Below are 22,429 nucleotides of genomic sequence, written 5' to 3'. Positions count from 1 at the left end.
ACAAGACCGTTTTGTCTAAAATCCAGATAGTCTCGTAGGCTAGTAGCCAACGACGCTACTGTCATGTGACAACTGTTGCTCACAAGTGAGACCCTCATTAGAGCAAATAAAGTCTGCTAAATCATGCACATTGGCTTACAATAGGAAGCACTGAAGGCACAGTTAATTGCATTGTAAACTTTTTAAATTGATTAAAATACTTTGTATGCAAATTACCTTTGTTATTTCTAATACACTGTCTGGTTACCCCGAGTAAACATGTGTCGTACGGTGTTTGTAAGGTTTTTTGGAGGGTTTGTAAGGGGAATCATAATTATTTATAAGGGCAGTTATCGGCAGATGTTGACAGGTATGGTGTGGTCAAATGGATTTAATTTCTTTCTTAAATAAAAAGGTGTTGAACATGGAGCTACTAGGCAAGAGATGTAGACAAAGACAAAATAAACCTGGATGGATGTGATGATGGGAGACATGAGAGCTATTGGTGTCTGAGATGAGGATGCAGAAGTTGGTTGACATATAAAAAGATTACGTTCTGTGATTACCTCTAACGGGGGAAGCTAAAAGAACACAGAGGTGGACCTCTGTCACCTCTAACTAACATTTTTCGCAAGTTGATAACCCTGTAACAAAGATGCAATGTACTTCTTGAAATGTAATCAATACCTGCTTTCAACACACCTGCAAAGGAAACCAAATTCACGACGAAATCAGGAAAACCTAACCTGTATCTACTGGTAGACCACATTTGGTAAGCCCAACAGCACTGATCTTCACTGATTTTCCAGGTTAACCATTGAGGCTAGCTGGGTAAGTATAAATACTTTCACAGCAAATATATTAAAAAGAAGATGGTATTTGATAAATGCTGATCACAGGGGACGTCTTTGGTTTTACAAACACGGAGCTATGATGTACTCTCTAGATTTTCTAGTTTGCTGGTAAACTATTAGCATCACGGTAATAGCGGTTGATATGTGTGATAAATGAGTGGTTACATGGAGTGAAATTATGCTGTATTGTGTTCATAATTTATTGTGTATAAATCAAATTGTTTTCATGAACATTTTTGGAAACTTTATAACATCTCATCTCACCTCATTTTCTGAACTGCTTTATCCTCATTAGGGTTGTGGGGGGGTGCTGGAGCATATCCCAGGTGACTATGGGCCAGAGGAGGGGGGTACCAGCCAATCGCAGGGAGACAAACAACCATTTACGCTCACACTCATACCTAGGGGAAATTTAGAGTGTCCGATCAGCCTACCATGCATGTTTGCGGAAAGTGGGAAGAAACCGGAATACCTGGAAGAAACAAATGCAGGCCTGGGGAGAGCATTCGAACTCCACACAGGTGAGACATGACCTGGATTAGAATCCAGGACCCCAGAGATGTGAGGCCGACGGGCGAACCACTCGCCCAATTTTATGACATCTCTAACAAAATATAGTTAAATGGAATAAAAAATACTCTATACATGTATTTTACTGTTATTACTGTGATATATGGGCCTTAATAATATTGGCTATTTTGTTATCCTGACGTTCTGTAGTCCTACAGTGGTTGAGATTAGAAATGTAATATGTCCTGTGATATACCTATGCTCTAAGAGACATATCCGTGCAGTTATAGCTGTCAGATCCGCTTACCTTAGGGCCCTAAATGTACTTGTACTAATTTTCTCTGCGCACAAGAATTACCTCCTGGTACTCCCTCTCATCTGCTAGAAACATCTGCCAACCCTCTATATTACAGGGTGGACTGTAATGGCGACATGAGCTCATTCAGACCAGATTCAAGGAGAATTCGTCTAGGTACTCACAGCCATTTATGAAATGTCAGCTCCATTTAATCTAGTGGAAGTTTAAACCAAGTAGCCTTATACAGAAGCCTCTTGGCTCGTACTTACAAAGCTTCCTTTCCTCTAAAAACCATGAACCTATGATTTACGACATAAATAGATAATCATTTTTAGTATATTAATCTTAATACATTAAGCATGATTTCGGTGTGATGATTGCATCGTACGACTAATATAACTAACAATACTTCATTAACCCTTTAGTATAGGGTAAATGACTATTTTTGGTCAATTAAAAAACTTTTATATATATATATATATATATATATATATATATATATATATATATATATATATATATATATATATATATATATATATATATATATATATATATATATATATATATATATATATATATATATATATATATATATATATATGTGTGTGTGTGTGTGTTTGTATGTGTGTATATGCCTGTGTGAATCTTACACACAAACATTCACTAAACATTCTCATAGTCTCATACAAATCTCTTGTTTTAACTATTATGTTGCGCAAAAAAAAGTTGACCGGGAGGATGTACAATTATGACATCATTAACAACAGATTATGTCACTATTTGATTCAATTGCAACAGCTGTGGGATTACTTAAATACATTTGAGGTCCGAGAGCAATATGACAAAGGCCTGTTCTAGGGTGTAATCAACTTTGCAGCCCACGCAGAGGCCGAGGGGAGAGCAAGCTGAAAAGATGAATCTGTCTGGTCTTGATCACAGAACAACTCTTCCAGTGGGTCAAAGCCTAGCCAGTTTGGCAACAGGAAGACTGTGAAGATTAAACAGTGAGATCTTTCTCTTGATCAGTCCCTTCACCCCCAGCCCCTCCCTGCATCATTCCCACACCTGCTCGCCTTTCTCAACCCCTGATATGTTCTCTTTTCTTCTATGTTCTATGTCTCTCAACTTTCACTGAGTGTCTTTCTTCTGCTTTCCCTCCACTATCCTCTATTTCTTTTGCTGCTTTTGATTATCGGCAGCAACCCAGAACTCATAGGAGAAAATTTATCGGAATTTCATCTCAATCTTGCAAGCAATTACTTTCCCAGGAGCACACAGAATGACAATCTCCTGCATGGAACTATTTGCTGATGTTCATCTTTCTGCTTATATTCAGGCATACATTAACTCATAAATAAAAGGGGTTCCTTAGCTCATTAATTAAAACAAATAAAAATGATCTCCTTCGTGATTAGAAAATGGGCATGAGTTGGGCATGGTTTGGCTAGAGTCCTCGCAGATGACTTGTCGATCAACAAACCAGTTGCTAACATTGTTTTTCGTGATAGGAAACAGTGACAGAAATAGAATTCTTTCCAATTTTCTTCATTTGCGTCACAGGCTCACTATTTGTCGGTTGTCGCTTTGCTGCGAAACGGAGTCAATATTCATCGCACCATGGTACTGCCATAGAAATGTAATTGAAAACGAGCGACATCATTTCCTGTGCGTTTATAAAAAGAGAAAAAAAAATTGATCACAAAATTTATGGCAGGAGCAATTAGGCATGTAATTTACTCCCAAATGGATGGTTCGAGGTAACCCCAGGTCGATCAGTTTTTCAAATTATATAAAATGATACCTCGACATAAGAGCAATTTGAGATGAGTAAAATTTTGGAGCGTTGCGTTTTTTTTTCCAGTTTCGCGAATGGCGTATATACCTCTTTTCGTTGGCAAGTGGTCCTGCTTTATCCTATTGTGAGGACATTTGTGTGCATAATTTTCAGGATATTTTGAAGGGAATACAAAAGTAAACAACCCCCGATAGGTTACATCTGAAAGTCAGGGTCGAGCCAACCTGGGAGCAGAAAGGTGTCAAAAGTTAAAACAAAATTAGAATTAAGTTTAGTCTAAGGTTAGATTTAACTTATTTTTTTATGTGTCTGCATCATAATCCAAGTTAATCTAAATTTGTTTATATTATTTTACGAGCACATTGCCGTGCAAAACGAACCCCCCCTGTTCTCCCCTCTCTCTGTCCGTCTCTCTCTCCGCAAAATCCGTCTAATTTTAGTGCTATTAAACACATTTCAGTATTATTAAACCACTAGTTATTTGTTACTTTTTTAATAGATGGTGAATTAGAACAAATAAAAATGTTTTTCCAATCCAATACCCTGTTTTTTCATGGGGTTGGAACAAATTATTTTGTTTGTTGCTCATTTCTATGGGAAACGTTCATTTGAGTAACAAGTAAATCAACATATGAGCTCAGTCACGGAACTAATGGAGGTCATATCTCGAGGTACCACTGTATTTACTTTAAGGCGAATTTAAACTTTCAAAATTTTCTCCAAAATGAACTGGGGGCATTATCAGCCGAAGTCTAGTCTAGTTTATACGCAACACATAAAAAAATATGTAGGATGTCGCTGCGTGACTTGGACATACTCTGCGCTTGACTGACGGGGTGGAGTTTTTTTTTTTAGTTTTTATTTGGTAGGGTCCGTGGTACAAAAATGAGTGCAGAAGAAGTAGCGAGAAGCATAGAGAGCGATAAGCGTCAACAGGAAAATGAGAAAGAGAAAAATGACCTTTTCATTTGACAGAAAAGCATTCTGTTGAGTTGATGGAATCTGCTGCTATTTGGCCATTAGTTGCTAAGGGACGAGCAACCGCAGCCAAGTAAGCAGCCGTGAATGAATTATGGATACCTGGCCTAACGTGTCTGATCGCAGGACAGTGAACCGGAATCCGAGGAGTCAGGCAACGAATTTGCCGGTTTCTTCATATCGGATACAGGGGGTGAGGACTTTGACAGATTTGTAAATGTTCAGCTAAAATTAATGTGAACACTGTACATTACTACAATAAAGGAAAACCAAGCGCATTTTTGCTCCAGCTACCTTTTTAAAAACATACACAAGCTTCCATGTTAATGTAAGTTTCATGCTTGGAGCTAGCTTATCATGTTGTCATATTTTAGTGTGCAACCATGCTCTCTTAATGATGTGCCCAATTACTTGGACAATCTTGTGTATGGTTAAAAACAGAAATTGCAACTGCAACAGCACCTTTTAATATGGTGTCCCTTATGGAGTGAAAATACAAATAACTAGATATTTTTTTAGACTGTATGGTATCACCGTTGGAACCATATATTTTTGTCAGATGGCAACCAGAGGTGCGCTTTAAGTTGTGATGGGTTCATTTAATTCTACTTGAAGTGCCTTTGTCATAAAAACCATAATTTCACAACGCAACAAATGTGAAGCACCACTGACATAAAGTGAACCAGCTCTAGAGTTAATTACACATGGTAATTCAATATACCCAGCAGATTTTTATCGAAGTGTCAATTCTCAAAAGCTGCAAAAAACATCAAATTAAGATTTTAATATTGGGAATTTATTTTATCTCAATTTATGTTTAACCTTTTAACTGCCAACTACTCCGGAATTTCAGGAGTTTACCCGGAAATGCAACGCAAACTACGGGACTCCGGACAATCTCTCCAGAAATCTCCCAAAAATTGTCACTTTATTTTTTTTGAAGCAACCATTTCAGAAAAGTACCAAATTTCCAAATTATATACCTCAAAATTCACACCAACGCTACGGCTTCCGCCATCTTGATTCAACTGCGCCATAAACCTGAAGAATTCAGTAACAAGAGTGCATAGTGATTCATCAGTTATAAGTTCTGACAAATGATTCGTCTTGTGCGACTTCAGCACATATCCAATTTGCAAGAATCACATTCACTCCGGATAAACTCCGGAAATGGGACAAGGGTAATCCTGAAATGGGGTCGACGGAGGTTGGCAGCTTTGTATTTGAATAACAAGCATAATTGAAAATAGTATTGTCTCGGAGTGTGTACTTCAGAAACATTTTTACTGACCCCTATTTCAGGCACTGATCATGTTATCACAGAGTAGGACCTGCTAGCCTGTCAGCCATTATAGCAACACCAGTGATTGATGGTCAAGTCCTTCTTCAATGAGTGCTTCAACAACCATGTAATTATGAAACAGACAGAGGAAAAGATCAGGTGACAACTGTAATATCGGGAACATATGTGCATCACCTAATTTGCAGCTCTACAAGCTCCATAATTACTTTGCATCCATTTAGAAGGGCAATTAGATCTAATATAAGTTTGTGTGGATATATGCATAAATATCTCAGGTATTGTACAAAATGTATGCAAGCACCTTTTTCTTTCAAACTTTCCATTTTCTATCCTTCTTATGCATACAATACATTTCTGTTGACCTATTGAGAGGCAAGCTGTACCCAGGACTGATAGCAGCCAATCGTAGGGTAAAACTTCTTCTGTTTATTTAGATTAGATTAGATAAATTTCATCCCGTATTTGGGAAATTTCGTTTTCACAGTAGCAAGAGGCACTTATATATATATATATATATATATATATATATATATATATATATATATATATATATATATATATATATATATATATATATATATATATATATATATATATATATATATATATATATATATATATATATATGAATATATATATAGATATATATCTATATATATATATATATATATATATATATATATATATATATATATATATATATATATATATATATATATATATATATATATATATATATATATATATATATATATATATATATATATATATATATATATATATATATATATATATATGCATATTTCTGCATTCAGACAACAAAATTTCCCGAATATGGAATGAATAAAGTTATCCAATCCAATACATATAAATATGTATACATATACATACATACACATAGATGTACATGTATAGATACGGTTGTTCTTAATGTTCAAACTACAGTTCACTTTTATTATTAGTATTCAAATAACTAGAATTTTTTTTTTCAGGGATGTTGGAGGAAACTGCAGTAACCACCGAAATCCCACATAAGCAATCTCCACACAGGACGCTTGAGGTGGGATACCAACCACCAAGCCTTGAAGTCTGACTGTCATGGTAAATTTTGACGGTTGTCTTGATGGCTAATCACAGCCTGCCGTTGTGTCAGCCAATGATAGACTATTTTGCTTTAGTTTGGATTTTTTGTCATATTCTTAACTCTTGTTTTCTGAGCACACTCTAATTATTTAATTATCTGACATTAATATTTACAATGTAAAGTCATTTTCGTAGAGGTTCACTCACCTGACTACGGTGGGGGCAGGTGCCGCTTCAATTCCCACTGTGGGCGGTATGATTGGGAGTGCAGATGGTCATTTGTCTCTTTGCAGTTCTGAAGTACTATAATAGGAGAATGAATACCTTAATGTTTGAACAGCGAGACTGTCGAGAACTTTTTTTTAAATAAACATAAATTCAAATGCAGTCATCAGAGCCCCCTTATAGCACTGCTCAAGTCTTGTTGCGCTTTTTTTCTTATTAAAAATAGGGATAAATTAAGTCAATGTCCTCATAATACTTTTTTTTCACTTTTGCCTTTTCCGTGCTGGCTTTGAGAACATGTACCAAACTCATTCTCATTTGAATCGTAAAAAAAATCATTTTCAACCAGTTTCTTGAAGAGCCAGCATCTATATTTAATGAAGGATAGTTCATTCCACCCGTTTTCAGTCAATGTTCACTTTTGAATATTTCATTGTCAAGGCCAACCGCCCATTCATTGCCCAGCTGTTTTTCTCAAGCCTCTGTCCCAAATGTTTCCATATTTTGTATTTCATTACTGATAGAGACAGAGTGAAAGAAATGGCAGTTATTAGAATCCCACAGAGCTGCTTAAATATTAAATGGGTGGGCTGCAGTGACACAAAAAACAATCTTCTCTTATGTACTTTCTTCCAAATCCAAATGGCAACAATCGGGTCAACGCAAATGTCGAGGGATTTGAAGTTTGTAAGCCCTTTTCACTATTTCATCCAAATCCAACTTCAACTAAGATTTCATTTGTATTTGTGCTGTGGAAGAATGTAAATGTTTGTGGAAATGTAAACAAACAACCCAAATCCAAGCAAAATCATATGTCAATTGCAGTCTTGACTATCCATTATAGGTGCGAGATTTGAATTAAAAGTAACTTCACTTGATTTTGGCTTTTAACTTAACTTAGGTTTTGTTGGGTTTATTCTGTAATACTATTATATATATGTGTGTATTTAATCATTTCTCTTTAATCAATAACCTTGTAATTGATTTGATTTATGGCTTTAAAGCCGTACGAGAAATCACTGTTTGAGGAGATACTTTGGAGATTGGGAAGAAGTCTTGAAGTCTTGATGTATCCTCCCTTATAATGTTCTTGACCAGCGATGCAATTATTTAATTAAATGTCAATAATTGAATAAGATATCTGCCTGCAGTGATTGGAAATTATAGACAAGTATAATTATTAATGAACCTATCAGGTTTAATACCAGAAGAATGTTTATATTTTTGAAAGTGCCATTTATTTTGCTCTTGGGAAATATTTTGTTTGATATTTTGTGTATTAGTGCGTTGGTTTAGTGGTGATATGTCCTCAAACATGGCAAGCCATGGTTATGCTATTATGCTAAATTTGAGAAGAAGTCTTAGGAATGCAACTCCTGTGATTATAATACTAAATATCAAGAAATATATATTATAAAACTGAGGAAAAAAGAACATCAACATGAAACATTTGCCACTTAAAGGTAAGATGATATGTGACATCCAAATGCATCCGTCGGTGCCAAATCAACAAAGACATTTTGCAGTTTCTTCATAACATTCTACTTTGCAAGTTTCAAGCTCAAGTGGTTGCAGGTGAATTGGAAATCTGGGCCGCCATCCTAAAGCCTGTACTAGATTGCATCATACCTTGGATAAGTGTAAGAATTTAATTTGATGTAAGTGTCAAAGTTCTTCAAGTATTTAACAGAGAAGACAATAAACCAACTATACCCAGACAAGAGATGGGGTTTTCAAAATCTAATATAAAGTTAAAAAAAGTGAACTATGGGTTGCCTTAATATTTTCCAACCCTTTTTGAGCTGCGGCACACGTTTTGCTTTGCAAAAATCTCAAGCCACGCACCCATCTTAAAATCTTCAAACTCTGTCACCTATTTTTACAAAATAATGTCATTCTCATCAAATTTTTACCAACAGGAATCAAAGAAACACAAAAGTATAACATGGCATGATAAATATAAATATATATATATATATATATATATATATATATATATATATATATATATATATATATATATATATATATATATATATATATATATATATATATATATATATATATATATATATATATATATATATATATATATATATATATATATATATATATATATATATATATATATATATATATATATATATATATATATATATATATATATATATATATATATATATATATATATATATATATATATATATATATATATATATATATATATATATATATATATATATATATATATATATATATATATATATATATATATATATATATATATATATATATATATATATATATATATATATATATATATATATATATATATATATATATATATATATATATATATATATATATATATATATATATATATATATATATATATATATATATATAGATAGATAGATAGATAGATAGATAGATAGATAGATAGATAGATAGATAGATATATATATATATATATATATATATATATATATATATATATATATATATATATATATATATATATATATATATATATATATATATATATATATATATATATATATATATATATATATATATATATATATATATATATATATATATATATATATATATATATATATATATATATATATATATATATATATATATATATATATATATATATATATATATATATATATATATATATATATATATATATATATATATATATATATATACACACAATATACATACTTTTGTGTTTCTTTGATTGTTGGTAAAAATTTGATGAGCATTACATTGTATTTTAAATATTGGGTCCGATACCAGGTTAGTCCTCATTTTGTCGAGTTTGCATGTTTGTCTGGGAATTTTCCAGATAGGCTGGTTGTTGGCTGGGATAGGCAAACCTTGCGCGGATAAGTGGTCCATGAAATTATTGAATGTCTGAACTTTATTACCATTTGTGTCGTGACATGGGCCACTTTATGAACACTTTGGCAGGCCTTTTATTCTGTCATTTAGGCACTTTGGAAATCAATTTCAATTGAACAAAACATTTCCCCCACAGGACCAGTGATCAATGGTCAATATTTGTGACCATGTTGTGGTGATGGTGGTGGTGGGGGTTGTTTTAATTCTACCACAGAGCCCACCAAAGCATCACAGCATCTCACAGATTCACTTCCGCCAGCTGCTAGGCTCCCACTCCGACAGCCTCCGAGAGAAGCTAGAAGAAGGCGTCAGGAAAACAAGCAGCAGCGATGGCGCTGTGGAATCCGGGACCGAATCCGCTACGACTGGGGCTCGCATGTCTCCTTCTGAGCGTCCTACAGGAACATGTTCGGTGTCTTAACGGCGACGAGGACCAGAGCCAGGACACCGATTGCAAGACGAAGAGTGTCACCGTATCCGCGTTACCCTTTCTGAGGGAAAATGACTTAAGCATCATGCATAGCCCGTCGGCCTCCGAACCGAAGCTTCTCTTTTCCGTTCGGAACGATTTTCCCGGAGACGTCGTGGTCGTGGACGACTTGGAAAACACCGAGTTACCATTTTTCGTCCTAGGTGAGTTCCTGAAACGTTGCTAGTGTAAATCATTAACCTATGTTGATGTAGCATCAGCCTTTTAGCTTTGGCCCGCTAACATGTGTCTTACTTTCCTTTAAAATAGAAAATGGAATATATGACTGTAATAACAAACATGCTCTAAAAAAAATAAAACAAGATTATCCGCTGTTATATTGTTGCTAACTAGGATGATAGAAACCTGTTATTGTTGTTTATGTAGGTGTCGTGTTAAAATCAAAATCTTATAGCAGTTTTAGGATTTCAATCAATCAGTTCTCCTGATCACCTTAATGTAAATTGAAAGGTCTGATAGTCATTCACAAATTAATGTTGCCCAAAATGATTTAAATGATCCATGAAAGACAGGCTACAATTGTTGACATGTTCACACGTGTTTATCCTGCACTTATTTCAATAAGCGTCATTGCGCAATGGTCCAGGAAAAAAATAATTTATTATCCGGCCAAAAATTGTTATATTCCAGTCAAAACAATGATTTACATTCCCCTTTTTCTGTTGTATACATTGAAGTGTAGTGACTGAAAGTGACGAAGATCGTAAGTTCTGGTGAAAGTTTCCTGGTCACTGTCCATGGTGCTGATGCACAAATCCCCAACAGTGTGCATGTGTCTACTAAAGGACTCAAAATATAAATTATATGTTACAGTTAATTAGTTTTGTGCCAGTATATTAAGTTTATTAAACTAATGGCAGTTTTGTTGTTGTTGTTGTTGATGTTGTTGTTGTATTGTATTGTTAAGAAACTGTTGGCCAACAGGTAGTCAGCTATGAAACAGTCACTGAGTTTAGTTGAATGTCCCCTAACACAATACAACTTCATCGATCACATACTAAATATTCTCGTCAGTAAATCTCTATATTGTTTGTATTTCGGGTCATGATTAACCAGCAAAAGTGCTTTCCAACACCACCTTAATAATGACAAATAACAAAACAGGGAAATATTAATTCAACAATGTGGTTAATATACGTTATAATGGTGACATTCTTTCGAGTGCTGTGCAGCTCTGCACTACTAATAATTAGAATTACAATCATAAGGATATTCTATGTAGCTGCTGTATTTCGCATACAGCTGTTATATTGGCAGTCATTATCGCCGGAGTTATAAACGTCAATCCTTGTAAGACAGTATGTGAACTATTTTGAGTTTAACTTGAGTCTGTATGCAAGATTGACACAACAAGGTTATGAGTTGCCAATGAAAGACTGATCTCTTGCAGAAAACATGTTGCAAACATCAATATGCTCATTAAATAAATGAAGAGATGAATAAATAAGCATCCTGGTGGAGTGGGTGGTTAGCACGTCGGCCTCACAGCTATGGGGCCCTGGATTCAAGTCCAGGTCGGTCCACCTGTGTGGAGTTTGCATATTCTTTCTGGGCCTGCGTGGGTTTCCTTCGGGTACTCTGGTTTCCTCCCACATTTCAAAAACATGAATGGCAGGCTAATTGGACACTCTAACTTCCCCCTAGGTATGGGTGTGAGTGTGTATGGTTGTCTGTCCACTTGTGCCCCGCGATCAACTGGTCACCAAGTAAGGGTGTCCCCAGCTGGGAAAGGCTCTAGAAATGAGATGAGATGAGACATTGAAGTGGAGTGACTGAAAGAGACAAAGTTAGCTCTGGTGAAAGTTTCCTGTTCGCTGTCCATGGTGCTGATGCAAGTGTGCACAAGAGAGATGAGATGAATAAATAAACCGGCCCGGTAGCCGAGGGGTTAGTGCGTTGGCCTCACAGATCTGAGGTTGAGGGTATGGACTTTGGATGTTCATTCCTCTCACACTCCAAAAACATTCATGGTAGGATGGATGAACACACTAAATTGCTTCTGGATATGAGTGCGAGTGTGAATGTTTGTTTTTCTCCTTATGCTCTGTGGTTGGCTGGCCACCGATTCAGGGTATCCCCAGCCTGGTACTCATAGTTGGGTTGTGAAGCTAAGCAGTATGGAAAATGAATAAATAAATTCATGAACAAATAAACTACACAATGGATGCTTCCCATTGACAGTGCAACTGGTCTGCTGTAGAGCTGAATGATTCCCCAGAGTGAGATTTTTACTGCCGTGATTATCTAACCAAATTAAGCAGAAATCTTTTTCCATGTTTATCACTATTGCAGTTATCAAGTAAATAATAATAATTGCTTTGATGGTTTGGCCATTGGCCGACACAATTTTTTGGGCTGCTGAAACTAATAAACGTTTCTCGGCTAAGGCCCACAATGGTATTAGCGATGGTTTACGGAGGCCAATGGTTGGTTAAGATTTTATAAGAAGAAAAAAACAGGCATCTTAATCGGGACCATGCAATGTGCAAAAATACAAAATAAATCACATTGTAGAAAAAGCTAGACCAACAGAACTCCTGCTGTTGTCCTGATCCAATACTATTGGTATCCTGATCCAATACTATTGGTATAGGCGCTAGGTACCGCTATTTTTGGAGGAAAGAACAGCGTCATGTTTGCCCCTGGTGAAATCGTGTTCTTTTGACCTGGGAAATCAGTCAGTGACCATTCAATATTGGTGCATCCCAGTTGAAATGTGTTAGATACTGTCTATCGCCATCAATGACACCCATTGAAATAACACAACATTATTCAAAAAGATGTTAGTCGTCTCTTTCATTTTATTAGACGAGGCGAGACACACTTCTTTCAGGATATATATTACTCACATTGCCTGCAGCTGTTGATTATTTTTCAGGGTTCAATAGTTCTATTTAACTTTACAGGAATATTGCGACCCGTGACCGGACATTTCATTGACGGACACTTCGTCCCCGGACGTTTCGTCGAACGGACGCATGGTCGCCGGACAGTTCGTCGAACAGACATTTTGTTGCCGGACATATCGTCGGGGCATTTCGTCAACGGACAATTTGTCGCCAAATTCTAATTGGACGTCGACCATCAACGGCAGCCGAAGGGATAAATGAGTGCTCTATAAGGGTTAAAATAATCTAATTCAGTGTATTAGAGGTTTACGTGGATGTTCTGATCCAACTACTTTAACAGAGGAGTTGGGACATGACAATAATAGTATAAAATGTGGGATGGGCACGAGCGAGGCAAGTTTGTTTATACACACGCGAGAACAGGATGTTTCGTTCTGTCACCCAGGAACACATAAATCGGAAAATATGTACACACATGCCAATAATACGCAATTTATTTATGATTTGATATTAGATATTTAGATATTATTGCTCTGACATTGTCAATACAATGACAAACTCTCTCTCTATCATTATTATAATTTTGAGAGCGAGAGATTACCTGGTTGATCGCTTTCAACATTAAAATCTCTCTCTCTAACTCATGATTATGAATTCAAGAGCCAGCGAATCCGGGGACGAATTGTCTGTTGACGAATCCGGCGACGAATTGTCCGTTGAAGAAATGTCTGGCGACGAAATGTTCGTTCGACCAACTGTCCCGCGATCAAGCATTTGTTCGACAAAACGTCCGTCGACAAAATATCCATCGACGAAATGTCTGGATTATCATTGCGACCATGGCAAATCAAAACTGGCTCCCAGCCTTAACTCTCTCTCATGGTTAAGACCACAAAATTGGCATCATATGTATCAGTTGTTGAATTAAACGGAAGTGTTTCCTAATGCAGACACTTACATGACAGACACCCTTGAACAACAGGTTGTCATAGATAGCACAACTAATAATTTTCAAATATAAGGAAATTTGCTGTGCTTGTGTGTTTGTGCATAAGTGTGGTCTAATAAATTTGCATAGTAAACAAAAGTAAAATTGGCGAGGCAATGATTAGCCATGCACCTGCATTGCTTTTCTGCAATGCCTTTGAATTCATGTTCATCAGTAACGCCTCTCCCCTAGGTTGACAAATTGACAGATCGAGGCCAGTATGGGATGACAGTAGAAAATTAAGATACATTGCTTTTTGCAGCTGGGTGAACTCAGAGCATTAAAAGAAAACACTAACTAAACGCTAAACTGCTTCCAACATTAAAATGTTGCTTCATGCATATTTTGAATGAACGTTCAAGTGTGGTCACTGTTTCTTCCTGTTTTAAATGCTGTTGATTTTCCAGATCTTTGTATGTGCAAAAAAATAATGAGATTCCTCAATCATCACTCTTATTTACTTTGTCAACTCTCAAAGGTGGCATGTCCATGGCTTGCCATAAATCATGAGATTGTAAATTTTAAGGAAATAGTAATCTACTTTTTTCCCCCCAAGTCAGACTGTTTGTCCAGCTGCCTGCCTGTCCCACTGGCCTCTGTGAGCCTGCATACAGATTACCACTTCTTTTGTCTTTGATCCTCCAGGGGTAGATAGCCTAATAAAAAACATATGAGCAGCAGCCCCATTTTGGAAAACTAAATCCACAAGTTGTAAAGTAGTCAGACTCACAGATATCTATTTTAGTGGCCCTAGAAATTGCCTGTTGATTTATTTATTTGTTTGCTAGACTTTCACTATTATGAGATAAAATCTTAGCCCCAAATTCCACCGAGTCCAGAAAATGCGTGTTCCATTTGACAAAGCCTGTATAGTTTGTATATGAAGCACAGTGTGTAAGCCGACTCAACTGAATAATATATGAGACTTATATTAGGACTTTATTGTTTAATTCTTTGGATACGTAAAAATTTTAGTGCAGAACAGTGTTTTTTGCAGCCGTACCTTCACAAAGTACATTTTTCCATTTCAGTACTGTTAGTTTGGTGGGATGCATTTAGTTTGATGTCACTGGTAATATCAATATAAATTTGCTCTTCCTTCCCTTATGATGTAAACATCTCAACTTTAAGATAAATGTGAATTGTAACTCTTTGTTTTGATGGTTTGTTTGTGAGTGCAAATGGCTGTCAGTTTCTGTCCCGTGCCCTAATGGTGACCAGTTTAGGGTATAGCTAGGACAGACTCGAGCACTCTTTGGTCCTGACGTATTAAAAGTTTTTTTATCACCCAATATCTCCCATTTTGTCCAATGCTAGTTAGGAGAAAAACTCACCCATGAATATTGAATGCAGTCAACACATTGAAAATTACCGGTTTGGATAACTTTATTCATCCCGTATTCGGGAAATTCCATTGCGGCAGTAGCAAGAGGGTGATTAGACGACAATATAGTATGCAAAAAAGCAGTTTGAAAGAATACACATAATTGGAAGTCTGCACTGGTTGTAAAATTCAATTGAATTTAACTCAATTACTGTTAGTGAGAAGGGTCCATTTTGTTAACACTGAGAGTATGAATGTCCTGACAGTGATTTTTTCAAGAGCACAAACACTCGACACAGGTGGACCGATCTGGACTTGAACCTGGGACCCCACAGCTGTGAGACCAATGCTTTAACCACTTGCCCCACCGGCCATCTTATTTATTCAACTGTTCATTTATTTAATGTGCATATTGATGTCTGCAACATATTTACTGCAAGAGACCAGTCTCTCATTGGCAACTCCTAACCTTGTTGTGTCAATCTTGAATTCAGACTCAAGCTAAACTCAAAATACCTCACATACTTTTTTTTCTTTGACTCATTCACTATATATATATATATATATATATATATATATATATATATATATATATATATATATATATATATATATATATATATATATATATATATATATATATATATATATATATATATATATATATATATATATATATATATATATATATATATATATATATATATATATATATATATATATATATATATATATATATATATATATATATATATATATATATATATATATATATATATATATATATATATACATACATACATACATATATATATATATATATACATATATACATATATATATATATATATATATATATATATATATATATACATATATATATATATATATATATATATATATATATATATATATATATATATATATATATATATATATATATATATATATATATATATATATATATATATATATATATATATATATATATATATATATATATATATATATATATATATATATATATATATATATATATATATATATATATATATATATATATATATATATATATATATATATATATATATATATATATATATATATATATATATATATATATATATATATATATATATATATATATATATATATATATATATATATATATATATATATATATATATATATATATATATATATATATATATATATATATATATATACACACATAAATAAATAAATATACAATTTTTTTAACATAATGTGAAAGCTGGCCTACAGCATAAATTTGAGCAGCGTCAGCCAGCTGTGAAGTGACTTGTAATTCAGCCCAGTTCTACTAAAATATTTACATGAGCAGGAATTTTAAATTTTTTGCAGTTTTGTTGCCCGAGGATCCTTTTGACAACAAATCAAGCAGGCTGTCACAAGAGAGAAAAGAAAAATCATTAGCATACATTTTAGAAGGGTTGGGGGTGGTACCATATGAAAGTAATTTATGATACGTGAAGGAAATTAAAACTAAACTAACAAAACTTAGATGGGACATGATACACTAATGAGGTGACAGAATGCCCAATATGTTTATTATAACATTTGCAAATGGATAATGGATTGACAATGGGGAGTTCTTAAAATGATGCCCTCTATACAACATCTGGTTGAAACTGGATCTTTACCATATAGAAAAAGGCACAACACTTGTTTACAAATACAATTCCTTATTTACAAATTAATTTTCTATTATTCCTCTTTTTAGAAATTATTTATTCCCCAATCTTCATTAATTTATATTTAGTAAGCAATTGGGATCTATCAATGTTAGTAAAACATCAACACTCAATGTCAGCCATAATGTTGAAATGAACGGGATATAGGGGAGGCACATTTTACGATCACTTCCAGACCCATAGTCAAATTGGGTTGTAGTCGATTATTGTTCAGGGATTAAAGTTTCGGGGCATATTTTATAATTTCAATTTCGGACTCCGATTAAAATACTGGTTGCGTATAGTCTCATGGGACTGAGTATGATAACCAGTCATCAACTGAGGAAGTGGAATCATCAAACATGACAGTTGAATGGCCTTATCAAATGGCAAATCCAGTCTTCCTTTGGTCAATTCCATTCAGTGACAGACGTTGGAGAATAATGTCTGAGATAACAGCAAATTAGCAAGATACGTCTAACTACTTTGGTGTGAATAAAATGCCACTTTACAATGTGGTATTTACCGTAAATCGTTGCCTGTGTTGGATTTAGCATTGAACAAGTTGTTCAATTAAGGTGAACATCTGCTGCCTGCCAGTGAATGGCACCCCAGAAAAAAAATCCCTTAGGTTTGTATCATTATATCACTCATAACATACAGTATTCTCCTTTAATAATCAAATGGTTTTGTCCTTATTCAGACAGACAAGGGGTGCTGCTTTCTACTTACTTACTCCATTTTAGTGCTAGTCCAACTCACGTTGCATCAATTTAGAAATTTCAAAGACAGGTCTGAGCCATAACCAATGGGTAGTATTGACTCCATAGTAGGCCTGGGTAAATATGATGAAAATTGTTATCACAAGTAAAAAAAACAAACAAACAGTCTATTGATAATTATCACGATAACTACCACATTTTTTTCATTCAAATGTGAAATTTTAAACTTCAGTGAATTAGCAAATAAATTACTTTGCTTGTTTTTCAATTATGAAAGCAACTAAGTTACCTATTTTTCAAAACAAAATATAAAATATGCTGATATTAAAAATCTTCATCACCAATCTTTTTATAAATTTGCCTTCAAACCAAAAGCTGCTGTGCATTATAAAATAAATAAAATAATCAACTGAAGACATCAACATTGGCAAGCAGACTATTAAGAAGTAAAAAATAAACGATGTAATTTACCTCACATGTGGCCATTTAGAAAAAGTTGGATAAACCTTTTAACTCACGCTAGCAAGTTTTAGACTTTTACAACATTTTCATTACATTTGCATAAAATGTGGAAACTCCTTGATATTAAGGAAGAAAAGAATTACAGACTGTCCTAAAATGAGGGGAGTGGGTTAAAATGTGTTAGAGAAATTTTCAAAAAGGCTGCGTTCATAAGTCCGTGTAACATACACGACAGTGAGACTTGTGTAGTCCTGCATCTCATAATTACTCATTTTGGTGTGATAGGCCTTTTACTTTCATGCTTTGTCTGCGCTACTCTTTTGCCAACTCTGCTACTACATGATTAGCTGTTACTCACCATCACGTTGCATCAGTGCCCCCGTTTTTTGTGGTGTAATTGCTGGTAATATTATTTGACTTTTATGGAAATGTTTTATTATTGTTGACAAAAAATATTTGACGATAATTTCGCCCAACTCTAGTATACATAATATGTATACTACATACCCAGTGCAAGTGACAATTTAGTGCATATAAAGAAGCACAATTTTATTACGTGGCGAAGAAGAAATTTAGCCTTTAGTGCAAGGTACTCTGCTCATCTCGAATACAAGCACACGAAGCATGTCCATGCATATACTATGTTACTTACCTGCCAACCAGTTTTCCCTTTCATATGCAAAAAATGTGCCACTGTTAAAGGGAAAGAAAAGTAGACAATGATAATTAGTGTGAAGGAGTAAGTGACTCTCACCCACATTACATGTGCACCCTGCCTTCCTTCCAAAGTGCATGCTTGCTCCTAGAAACAATAGTGTTATGAAAACCTTATGGGCTGATATTTAACAGCCCAATTCTGATGTTTTATAATTCAACCTGGGCCTTTTTTCATATGTAGATATAATTCCAATATGTTTGTGCTCTATGAACATTCCTGCTTACACATCTGAATTATACATCAGGGACATGAATCACTGCTTTGTGACATACCGCAGAGAATTTGGCAATGGTGGATAAAGGTTTATAGAGTAGGGAACGGGGGTGAACACTTTCGAATCATCCTAAAGTTTGCTGTGGACATGGCAAATCCATAGGAGCCTAGCAAAGGAAACCCACAGATGGGAAGGATCAAAATGCTATTTTCTTGCAATCCATCAGTAGTACTATGGCAATCTACCTATATATAGTTCCTTGGCAATGTAGGTAATGGGCCTCCCTGCTCTATACCATCAGGTGCCTCTCATTTTATTCTTTTTCAAAATACAGTACATTGGTACCTCGACATACGATCTTAATCCGTTCCGGGACTGAGATCGTGTGTCGAGCTTTTCGTAACTTGAGCGAACGTTTCCCATTGAAATAAATTTTTGTAAAAAACTGTTCTAACCCTCTGAAAAAACACCAAAAACAGGATATTGGATTGGAAAAAAATGTTTTATTTCTTCTAATTCGCCATCTATTAACAAAGTACCACATAAATAGTGGTTTAACAGTAATAAAATGTGTTTAATAGAAGTAAAATTAGACGCATTTTGCGGAGGTTAAAAACAGCGACATACACAGAGGCGGGTGGCGGGGGGGGGGGGTGCTTTTTTCGGTGGTACTTAATCAACAATGCATTAGTAAACGAACAAACAAATTTAAATTAACTTGGATTAATCTATACAGACGCACTCAAACATAACTTTAATGTAACTTTACACAAATCTGAATTTTGTTTTAATCTTTTTGTTAGTTGTTTGCCACTCTTCCACCCTTATGTTTGCTATCGATGGGCTGTTTGCTGTTGTATTCCTTTCAAAATATTCCGAAAATGATGCACACAGATGTCCTCACAATAGGATAAAACTTGACCACTTGCCAACGAGAAGTAGTCTTGAATTAGCGATCGCTCCGCCAACAGGAGCTAAAATGCTGGGGGGGGGGGGGGGGGGGGGGGTTAACCGGAAATGCAACAACCTACCCACGTATTGATTGTGGGTAGTTAGTTTTATTCTGAGAAAGGGTGCCATTGGCTATCATTGTTGTGTGCATGAGTACACTTCATTACCCAGAAAGCCCTCTTTTTGCCCGCGCATGCACGTTGTGCGTTTCCTGGTCCATGTATAGGCGAAAGAAACCTGACTTGGTCGCATCTCAAAATTTTGATCGTATCGCGGGAGTATTATTCGATCGAAATTTTCGTCATACCACGAGCATGTCAAACCACGATCTGATCGTAGGTCGAGGTACCACTGTACATAAAAACACCAATAGATCGTTTTAGGAAAAGGAGCGTGCATATATAGTACACATAGCATGTCATTCCACATTCACAACCATGACAGGCCTAAAGATGTATAGGCCTGTATGTGATTTTTGTCTTCAATTTGCCATCACCATTGTCATTGTTTCTGTTAGATTTACAAACCTACTCCATTTTGATGTGCCATGTGCACTAACAGATGCCATTGCCTTGGCCCAGAGGAGGAAGACAGACGACCTGTCTTCTCAACTGAAGCTGAGAAATTGCATTTTTTTTCTTTCAAATCTGCGCTTTCTACTTCAATGGCCTGCGATAGAGCAAGTCCTGTTTCTCCCACACAGTCAGGAGGTTGGTATTTAAGGGACAAAGGAAACGTTTAAATATAACTTTTAAGGAGTAAACTCTATACTTTCAGTATATAGTCAACTTTCTAAAGTCAAACTACCTATTGCAAATTCAAATATTGCTTGAGGCAGGCGGAATTACTTTCATAAATCTAATTATCAGAAAACATAAGAAGGCACTTATAAGTCCCTACAGAGCTCTAATAATATGGCACAATCTTTGAGTATTCTTCCCGAACATAATGCCTGCACTGCAATTGCTTTATTTACAAGACCATCATGTTTAATTAATGTGTCTACAATTTAGAAGCCCACTGCTTCTCACAAGGAACGAACTGGCGTTCTGCTTAATTACTGCAGAAATGAAATTTTAATAAAGCCAACAGAAGAACTCGACACGCAATCAAGCCATTAAGTAGATGAAGGTAATCCAGCAGGACTTGGGTAAAATTAGATATTTGCTCTGAAACAAAAAGCATGCAGGCAACAAGGTCAAGTATTGTGAAATTAACACCCGATTCATGTTGAGCAAGATGCAAAGAACAGTCACAATTTTTTTCTATACTTACATAAATTCCATGCAGAAATGTAACTGTTTTTTTTTCTTTTTAGCTTGGAATCATGTCACAGTAAATCAAGGCATTATCTATGGTTTCAATTTTATTCGAAGCAATCTGGTGTCTCTCCTTATTTTGTATGCAGGATACATTCCTTAATCTGGATTGAGTCTGTGTTGGACCAAAATCTATATGTCCACTCTGATGTAACAGGAAAAAAATAAGATGGATGTGTAGTCAGTAAAGGCTGGATTGTCATAGTAAACACATTTTCTCACATTGTATCATCAGTTGTGCTGAGCCACTGAATAATAATAGTAATAATGCGGTTTGCTATTTGACATACACAAAAACATGGATAAAGAAAGAGGAAACGCAGCCTTCTCAATTTTCACTTGCAAGGAGGATGAACTTTGCAGATTGCTTGTGGCAATTCCCCAACAGTGTTCTGCCCTTCATTTTCTTTTGTCCATTTTTATTACATTGAGAGGCTCTAATTACATGGATCGCAACTCTAAAAAGGGAGGGTTGGATTACACAATGGAGACGTCAGAGTTTTCAAAACGTTCACGATCTCATCACTATAGTCAAAACAGAAAACATAAGGACTTGAAGATGCCTTGGCACATCTTATTTTGAATAAGGATAAACAACATGTCCTTCATTGGTGGCAAGAAATTAAAGGATGGTGACTCTTTGTCTAATGTAAGAATGCGTTCAAATTCAGACAAAACGTACACCCAAAGGTAGCAAATATATGATAAATAATGACGTGTGAGTGACTACTACACT

At 34.9% G+C, this 22,429-nt stretch overlaps 1 protein-coding gene across 8 annotated transcripts in view; it reads left to right on the top strand.

Annotated features, from left to right (window-relative positions):
* The first annotated feature begins 10,168 nt into the window (after nucleotides 1-10,168).
* astn1 (astrotactin 1) overlaps nucleotides 10,169-22,429 on the top strand; it is a 199,055-nt gene continuing 186,794 nt past the window's right edge. For all 8 annotated transcript variants that reach the window (XM_077724197.1, XM_077724196.1, XM_077724192.1 and 5 more), the window contains exon 1: nucleotides 10,169-10,577. In XM_077724197.1, the coding sequence (XP_077580323.1) occupies nucleotides 10,274-10,577 (304 nt within the window). In that variant the 5' untranslated portion in view covers nucleotides 10,169-10,273. The remainder of the gene's footprint in view (nucleotides 10,578-22,429) is intronic.

Source organism: Stigmatopora nigra, chromosome 9 (genome assembly GCF_051989575.1).
Source record: "Stigmatopora nigra isolate UIUO_SnigA chromosome 9, RoL_Snig_1.1, whole genome shotgun sequence".
NCBI lineage: Eukaryota > Metazoa > Chordata > Actinopteri > Syngnathiformes > Syngnathidae > Stigmatopora > Stigmatopora nigra.
This window is presented reverse-complemented; position numbering and strand designations above follow the sequence as displayed.